At 38.3% G+C, this 10,144-nt stretch overlaps 1 protein-coding gene across 1 annotated transcript in view; it reads right to left on the reverse strand.

Moving 5' to 3' along the window:
• LOC115210244 overlaps window positions 1–2,250 on the reverse strand; it is a 47,617-nt gene extending 45,367 nt beyond the window's left edge. Inside the window, exon 1 of the mRNA XM_036502678.1 lies at window positions 2,085–2,250. Within this exon, the coding sequence (XP_036358571.1) occupies window positions 2,085–2,250 (166 nt within the window). The remainder of the gene's footprint in view (window positions 1–2,084) is intronic.
• Window positions 2,251–10,144: the final 7,894 nt, after the last annotated feature.

Raw genomic sequence — 10,144 nt, forward strand, 5'->3', positions numbered from 1 at the left:
CTCCCATAAATTTCAGCCCGTATGCTTATTGTAAAAACGATATTTGTGTGCGTGTGTGTTTATAGTTTATGATGAATTTGCAAGCAGTGATGTGTTGGAGAATTGTGAAGTTCGATAGAGTGCGGAATTTATTGCAGTTCACTTAAAATTAGGTTAGATTCCGCTGTATGGCATTCCCTCACCGCCCCCACCCTAGACATACAGATTTTCAGAGGTGTTTACACACACAAAAACACATGAACACACACACACACACTTGTAATATAGACTCGCATGCATAGACAACCCTCCCATATATATATATATATATATATATATATATATATATTATATATATATATATACACATACACACACACTCACACACGCATGTATACATGTAATGTATATGCACTTTCATACGACCGCCCAATGTGGCACACCCTCTAGAGGCGGATAAAGATTTTTAAAATCAACAATGTATATTGTAAAGTATTTACAATATTTCGAACCCGAAAAGGTTGAAAGATAATGTCGACCTCTGTGGTATGGCCTCTCGAGATCTACGGATGCCCACTACTACTACTACTACTACTACTACTACTATATTTAATTCTTTATTGCCCACAAAGGGATATACATAGAGGGGACAGACAAGGACAGACAAAGAGATTAAGTCGATTACATCGACCCCAGTGCGCAACTGGTACTTATTTAACCGATCCCGAAAGGAAGAAAGGCAAAGTCGACCTCGGTGGAATTTGAACTCAGAACGTAGCAGCAGACGAAATACCTATTTCTTTATTACCCACAAGGGGCTAAACATAGAAGGGACAAACAAGGACAGACATAGGTATTAAGTCGATTACATCGACCCCAGTACGTAGCTGGTACTCAATTTATCGACCCCGAAAGGATGAAAGGCAAAGTCGACCTCGGCGGAATTTGAACTCAGAACGTAGCGGCAGACGAAATACCTATTTCTTTATTACCCACAAAGGGCTAAACATAGAGGGGACAAACAAGGACAGACATAGGTATTAAGTCGATTACATCGACCCCAGTGCGTAACTGGTACTTAATTTATCGACCCCGAAAGGATGAAAGGTAAAGTCGACCTCGGCGGAATTTGAACTCACAACGTAACGGCAGACGAAATACCGCTAAGCATTTCGCCCGGCGTGCTAACGATTCTGCCAGCTTGCCTACTACTATTATATATGTGCATATATGTGTGTGTATGTGTGTGTAATTTGATATATATATATATATATACACATACAGACATTTGTATATAATTATAATAATGAAATCAAACCAAGTAATGATATTTTGAAATCATTTAATACGTATGTTTCAGTTGAGCGTAATATATAATAAGAAATGTACCAATTACGTAAACCTTCCTCAGTTAAAGCATTTCAAAAATACTTTAAAACGTAAACCAGTGTTTCCCAAACTTTTCGCGGCAAATTGCAATAACGCCCACCTATCGGCCAAAACATACTCCAGCGCCCACCTGTGTAAAAAAAAAACCCTGACACAATCGCCTCCCGACACAAAATCCCCTAGGACCTCCACCTCCCGTATCATTTGACATATACACTATATCGTAGACTCGTTGTCCCGTTTGGACTAAATATGCGGCTGTTTACAAATCCTTTATTGTGGGCTTTGTCTTGTCATTAGTGTAAATAAAATTCTAACGTTAGCTCTATATTATGCAGACAGATTAACTTCTGGAAACTTGCGCTTTCTTTTACACCGATTTTCATTTTCCCCAAATGAACCATTGATCAGAACTACCAATGCAAAAATAATTAATGATTGCATTATAAAGGAAAAGAATAAAACTTTTTAATGGGAACCATGTGTCTGGTGCGATGCAGCTAGTGCAGATACATTCGGTTTCAAACTTGTCAACTTTAGCCGCAAGTCTCCTCGTTGTATCACATCCAGTCCAATTATTTTATGGGAGAGTAAAGTTCAAACATGGATAAAACCAGATTCAACCAGGTATGAGGTAGGGAAGGCAAGCAAAAATAATTTCAGATGTTTCCACCGATTGGGGTAGCAATTCAATATACTCTGATGGTACCACAAACCTTCTTTGCCATTACGGCGATATCGCATTGTGGCGTCATTGCCATTTTGTAATTCTATCAATTCCTTCTGAACGCCATCCTCGCAATCGACTGCATCGACCTCAAATGGATTGCTATACCAATTTGGAATATTCAGCGCAATAACATCTTGAAATCGCTCCACCATGTTATCGTGCAATGATTGTTAATAGTTGCGAGATGTAGTTAAATCCTCATCAACCAATTTATCTTTCAAAGAATCAAGTCGTGGAAATTTATGGAATTGACGTTTTGAAATGTTAGTCTTAAACAACACCAATTTCGAAATGAAGGTAGTGATAAATGATTTACAGTCAATGAGAGTTTTTCTGTTTCTTTGCATTTACTTATTCAAGTAATTTATTTTTGCGAATTTATCACAAAGAAAAAAGATATCGCACCTTGCAGCCATCAATGAAGCGAATACAAAGAAAAAGAAATATAAAACAGTTCAACAAAGCGTAAAACACAGTTTATTTTGACAGTAAGGTCCTCATCATTTCTCAGACAAAGTTGATGGCAAATTCGATCAGACAAGGGACTGGACTTTTGCATCTTTTGAATCAAGCGGCAATTTCTCTGTGAACAGCACAAAATGTTCATATCGCCCACCATTTTCTAGAAATTCGCCCATCGCCCACCTGTAAGCTGAAATCGCCCACTTTGGGAAGGTTGATTTATTAAAATTTCATCCACATCAAGAGGATTTGTCGCAATGGAGGATGCTTGTAAGTACGTATGTATTCTGTGGATACATGTGTGTTTATATATGTATATATGGGCTGTTTATGTAAGCGAGTCTATATTACAAGTATGTGTTCGTTTGTGTGCACTTGTAAACACCTCTGGGTAACCGCCTTAAAAGGATTTTAGTCGAACAAATCGACCCTTGTAATTGTTTTTTTTTATTAAGTTTGGTACTTATTCAATCGGTCTCATTTGCTAAACCACCAGTTTATGTGGTCGTAAACGAACCAAACCGTTTGTTAAGCAGTAGGGGACAAACACAGACACAAAGACACAAAGACACACACACACACACACAAACACACAAACACACACACACACACACACACTTACACACACACAAACATACACACACACACACACACACACACACACACACACACACACACACACACGAAGGTCTTCCACAGACTTATCGTTTCCCAAATTCAATCACACAAATATACAGAAGAAGATTCTTGTCCAAGGTGCCGCGCATTGGGACTGAACTGGAAACCACATGGTTGCGAAGCGATCTTCTTAACCATGCAGCCATGCCTTTATTTCTGAATTTATCTTTTATGCGTGGACGCTGATTCTCTTCAGCCAAACCCAAAACCAATGCCGGATTTTTTTTTAAGCTGGCTTCCTCCTAGCCTTTTTGATTTTACCTTTTCTCTTTTTCTTGTTTTGTCCCATATCTAAATCTTTTTCCTTCAGTTTAATTAGCTTCTAATTTGTCCGTTATTGTTTTCCTATATATAAAGAAAACAGTCTTTTGTTTTCTTAATGTTCCCTTATTAAACGAATCAGTTTTCCTTTTTCATGCTTCCTAGTAATTTTCTAGACTCATTGTCGTTGTTTTGTAATAGAAAGGAAATATATCGAATTACAAAGACAAACATACGCACATACACACCACTCGTATATAATTACACACACAAACACACTCACGTACTGTGTGTAAATGTTAGATACACACGCGCACGCACGCACACACCCATGTCGCTTGTATTTCGCTATCATGTATTTTACACGTACTTTACATGAAGTGATGCAGAAAGGTTCCTGCATTTAAGGGTATCGCAAAAGACATGGTTGGAGGTCCAACCTTCCGAGTTCTTTTACAGGGCTTAGGAAAAACTGAAGGACCTCTGGCAATAAGTGTGTGAATCTGAGAAGGGAATATCTATATATATAAAACTGTAGTTGTGTGAGTGTCTGTCCCCTTCGATTTAGATTCCTAACTCCTCCCACATTTTGCGGTGCAGTTTAACCAAATTCGGGTATCTTATAGTCGTGATTCATATCGAGCCCGTCTACGATTTTAAAAATAATTTAACATCATTTTTTTATTCCATTTTAATGCATAATTTTTCGTGTGTCGATGGCGGCGGAGTTGGCGTCCACGCTCACACCTGCACCTGTTTGCTTCTCCTCCTTCCCTCCCTCGTGAAGCTGTGGGGAAGGGAGTGTAAGGAAATCAACGTCGTAATGCGTTGTCAAGGAGACCAGCGTTCTTTTAGAACAACGACTTCATGGCTTGAAGACACCAAAACAGAAATGGCTAAGAAAGCCCGAATTGGCATCTATAAGGGAAGTAACTCTCTAAAAATGCTTATATAGTTATTTCCCTTACAAACCCGAGCAACGCCGGGCGATACTGCTAGTGTTAAATAAAATCATAATTAACTTATCCGCTTGTATTTTCTTTTATATAAAGTCAAGAACTTTTCAGCAGCCCCTCTTATATACCTACATATCTATGCCTCTTTCTTACGTGAGATTTTAGCCCTGGGCTGAAACCAGTAAAAGATAAAAATGCATAACTTTATGTGGATGGAAGCACTCCGTCGGTTACGACGACGAGGGTTCCGGTTGATCCGAATCAACGGAACAGCCTGCTCGTGAAATTAACGTGTAAGTGGCTGAGCACTCCACAGACACGTGTACCCTTAACGTAGTTCTCGGGGATATTCAGCGTGACACAGAGAGTGACAAGGCCGGCCCTTTGAAATACAGGTACAACAGAAACAGGAAGAAAGAGTGAGAGAAAGTTGTGGTGAAAGAGTACAGCAGGGATCACCACCATCCCCTGCCGGAGCCTCGTGGCGCTTTAGGTGTTTTCGCTCAATAAACATTCACAACGTCCGGTCTGGGAATCGAAACCGCGATCCTATGACCGCGAGTCCGCTGCCCTAACCACTGGGCCATTGCGCCTCCATAACTTTATGTATTACGACTCCGGGTACGATTCTTCACACACGCACGTACGCATACACGCACTAAGAACAAAATCTTTCGCTACGGCGCCGTCCTAAGCCTAAGGAGAGGTTCTTCAGTTCTTTCGTTCGGTTCTTCAGTTCTTTCAATAGGTTATTGGTACATTTCAATAATTAGAGCGCTGTCTATTAAATTTCTGTGTGTAAAGAGCATGAAGGACAAAATAGATCTACTGAATTGTTTTCCATTTGTCATCAGTAATTTCATAACATAACACAAGTACGCAAAAACCAGCCGGACTAATTATTTGTGACCAATGAGTTGCTGTCATCTACGATAGCACTATCTCCATTAGTAGATCCAACTTATCGTTGTAGTACCTACCACTGGAAACTCCAATAATAACGTAACAGTTTCACTATTTTGAAAACAACAAAGAGATTATGAATTCTGCTTTTTTATTATATGCATTCTTAACCCTGGTCTCCATACATCATATAAAATTCGGAATCTTTTCGGTTTGAACGGCAGTTTTTTCTAGCGGTGTCATATGAAATTGTCACCCATAATTATGACCCTAGAATCGATCTATTGCATTTCAATCTGTTTTAGGGTTAGGGGTGGGGAAAGGGTATCTTTTTTTTCTTCACAAATGTAAATAAACCCAATCTGTTTCTTAAACGAGGGACATATTCATACGGCACAGAATGCTTTTTAACTCAATAGACGTCACTGATTGGTTGAAATTGCAGAAATTGAAGAAAAACAACAACAAATATCTTACAAACTATAGAATTTTCTCAATAAAGCCAAGAGAAAAAGATGTTTTATAAACACATTCTACCAGTATACGAAGTTTAAATTTTTTTTAGTTACCTAGAAATTATGTTAAAAACTGCCGTTCAAACCGAAAAGATCCAAGATTCGTATTCCCAATATTTTTTATTCAGGTTGGTTTCATGCAAGACAATTTTCCCCACGGCTTGGGGGATCACGCGCATAACAAAACACAATAAAGTGCATGATATGTGGCTGTGTGGCAAGTAGCTTGCTTACCAACCACATGGTTCCGGGTTCAGTCCCACTGGTGGCACCTTGGGCAAGTGTCTTCTACTATAGCCTCGGGCCGACCAAAGCCTTGTCAGTAGATTTGGTAGACAGAAACTGGAAAAGCTCGTCGTATATATGTATATATATATATGTATGTGTGTGTATATGTTTGTGTATCTGTGTTTGCCCCCCCCCCAACATCGCGTGACAACTGATGGTGGTGTGTTTATGTCCCCGTAACTTAGCAGTTCGGCAAAAGGAGACCGATAGAATAAGTACTAGGCTTACAAAGAATAAGTCCTGGAGTCGATTTGCTCGACTAAAGGCGGTGCTCCAGCATGGCCACAGTCACATGACTGAAACAAGTAAAAGAGTAAAGAGTAAAGAGTATATATAACATATACATTGCACATATAATAAAGACCTCTCCTTATGGTAAGTTGAAGCAATCACTAAAACCTGTATAGCTTAACCTGACATCTTGGGAGAGTCATGACCTAGATCGATCTACATGGCGTAAAATGTGTCACGATGCATCTAAACAATTCGAGTTGAAGAAAAACAACAATAGAAGAACTATATCCCGCAACCAAAAGACACACTTGCCCAATTCTAGGCAAAACCAAAATCATCGATGTCCCCATTGTGGCTTCATAGCAAAATCCATTCCTCGACCCAAATTACATTCACGCATCCATCGCAAACAGATGCAGCTTCTGAGAGTCTTTCTTTATTTCTTTCTTTCTTTCTTTCCTTCTTTCTTTCTTTCTTTCTCCCCCTCTCTCTTTCTTCCTTCCTTCCTTTCTTCCTTCCTTTCTTCCTTTCTTTCTTCCCTTCTCTCTTTCTTCTTCCTTCCTTTCTTTCTTCCTTTCTTTCTTTTTCTCTTCTTTCTTTCTTTTTTCTTCTCCTTCTTCCTTTCTTTCTTTCTTCCTTTCTTCCTTTCTTTCTTTCTTTCTTTCTTCCTTTCTTCTTTTCTTCCTTTCTTTCTTTCTTTCTCCCCTCTCTTTTTCTTTCTTTCTTTCTTTCTTTCTTCCTTCCTTCCTTCCTTCCTTTCTTTCTTTCTTTCTTTCTGTCTGTCTGTCTCTCTTTCTTTCTTTCTTCCTTCCTTCCTTCCTTCCTTCCTTCCTTCCTTCCTTTCTTCCTTCCTTCCTTCCTTCCTTCCTTCCTTCCTTCCTTCCTTCCTTCCTTTCTTTCTTTCTTTCTATTACTCTCTTTACCTTTAAGTCCCCTCCTTCAAACACTCATACGTCGAAACCGACGGTAGCAACCATCATATAACAAATTATGCAAAAATTCCCTGCAGATTGTGATGGTCAACAAAACAGGAATAATTTTTTTTTAATGTGCGGCCCGGTGATAAGAGACCCCTGATATGATGCACAATTTTAATTTTTTTCAACCTCAAGAATAACTTTGGATTTACGAAAAGAAAGTTTTATATTACTCAGAGCATATGAAATAAAGGCTGACCAAAACGCCTGGAAACAAGCGTTGGACGTTTAGAATAAGGTTATAGAAATGCACTGGTCAGGCAAAGGGTAAAAGTGTCGAGCTGGCCGAATGACTAAGGGTGTCGGATAAAATTTTTGGCAAACTTATTTCCGCTTCTTTACTTTCTGAGTTCAAATTTCACCAAAGTTAACTTTGCATTTCATTCTTTCGGGGGTCGATAAAATAAAGTACCAGTCATGTATTGCAATCACTGTAATTAACCATATTCCTCCTCCTAAAACCGCTGGCTTTGAGTAAAAATTGGAAACAATTATATGCATTACTGTCCCAGTAAGACATTCCCAGAAGTGAATGTAGACAACGTTGAGGGAATACGTACAGCAATTAAAAGACACTCTCTGTCTTCTTCCAGGTTCCCTAAATAAACCTGAAACAGCTTAGCATTCTTGAATTCTGAGATGAACAACCCTACCTAAATTGCGAAGCCCAAAAGTTTTGTTCTGTTTTGCCATATATATATACTCTTTTACTCTTTTACTTGTTTCAGTCATTTGACTGCGGCCATGCTGGAGCACCGCCTTTAATCGAGCAACTCGACCCCGAGACTTATTCTTTTGTAAGCCCAGTACTTATTCTATCGGTCAGTTTTTTGCCGAACCGCTAAGTAACGGGGACATAAACACACCAGCATCAGTTGTCAAGCAATGCTAGTGGGACAAACAGACGCACAAACACACACACGCATATATATATATATATACTAGCAGCATAGCCCGGCGTTGTCCGGGTATGTAAGAAACTTTGTCGATAAGCAATGCCCTTTACCTTTTTACATGTCGAATTTATCAATTTTTTTCAGAACTGGGGGAACTTTTCAAAATTTTCGCTGCATTAGTTTTGAATTATGATGTTGGTCTATGTGTGTGTCAAGTTTCATCAGAATCGGTTGAAAGCCGTGGTCAGGGTGAGGGTACAACCTGACAGACACACAGACAGACAAACTGCTTTTTATATATATATATATATATATATAATATATATATATACGATGATTATATGTATATATATATATATAAATATATATATTTATATTATATTATTATACTTATATATATTAGATATATATACTATATATATGTAGACGACGGGTTCTTCATTCCGTACAAAATCCACTCAAAAGGCATTGGCACGGCCCGAGTCTATAATAGAAGACACTTGCCCCAAGGTGCCTCGCAGTGGGACTGAACCGGAACCATGTGGTTGGTTAAACAAGATACTTAAAAATAGCCACTCCTGCGTCTATTATAAATTATACTAGCAGTATCGCCCGGCGTTGATAAAATGTAAGGAAATAATATATAAGATATTTTTAGAGAGTTACTTCCCTAAAAAATAGAAAAAAAAATGCATTAAAATGGAAAAAATATGATGGTAAATTTTTTTAAAATCGTAGACTCATCGTAGACGCGCGCTAATACCCAGAAGGGCTCGATATGAATCACGACTATAAGATACCCGCTTTTGGTTAAACTGCACCGCAAAAATGTGGGAGTAATTACGAATGTAAATCGAAGGGGACAGACACACAACTTCACTCTTATATAAAGATGCTTTTTTTTTTCAGTCATAGAGTTAGATTTATGAAGGTCTTCAGTAGAAATCCTTCGAATTCTGACTCGCGCTTGATTATAATGAAATTCGTATCCATTTTTTGTCAGAATTACAAATTTTGAAAAACACAATAGGAACAAATTTCGGAAAAAAAAATCTCCATAATTCACGGAATTAAAATTACACTTCGATTTTGTACAAAACTGTATTTGAAGTGTTTACGAAGTATAATACGTGTTTTTACGAATTACTAAAGAGATTACTCTGATATTCTCATTTAAATATGAATAGGTAAATTCGGGCGGTTTGGTAAGGAAAGGGTTTATATAAGTGTCGTCTGTTTATACATAAACACTGTTTCATACTTTCAGTTTAGTCTTCCTCAAATCACTGTCGCTAATTTACTCTCTTCCAAGAACATTTCACTCACTGTTATCTGTTAGCTTCCCATACATTTTACTCATGTATCTATCAGCGTGATAGACAGAAACAAATATACATTTACTTTCATTTTATTCGTTTGCCCCTGTGTGTGTGCGTTTGCGTGTGGTGTAAACCAGACTAAGAAAAGCATTTGACACACACACCAGAATGTGAGTTTTCTGTAAATTTTGCTTAATTGGAGTTTAAAATTTAAAAAATGGACCTGGCATGACGCGATGCATTGTACTCTTAAAAATGCTAGGTAAATTGTAATTGAAGAAATCCTATATTGTAGATTTGTATAACTCCCAAAGGGAGGCAGATAAAATCTGCCTTTTATAATAAGAGATATCGTGTATTTGCAACTGATGTCATACCGTGGCAGTAGGGATGTATATGAATTAGTACAGTACACAAGCACACTGGAAAAATGGGGATACATACGCATGCAGAGAGAGAGAGAGAGAGAAGGGAAGGGAGAGAAAAGAGAAAAGAGAAAGAGAGAGAGAGAGAGAGAGAGCGTATATCTATGAGCGTTGTTTTCCTACACTCAACAA

Source organism: Octopus sinensis, linkage group LG4, assembly GCF_006345805.1.
Source record: "Octopus sinensis linkage group LG4, ASM634580v1, whole genome shotgun sequence".
Taxonomy (NCBI): domain Eukaryota; kingdom Metazoa; phylum Mollusca; class Cephalopoda; order Octopoda; family Octopodidae; genus Octopus; species Octopus sinensis.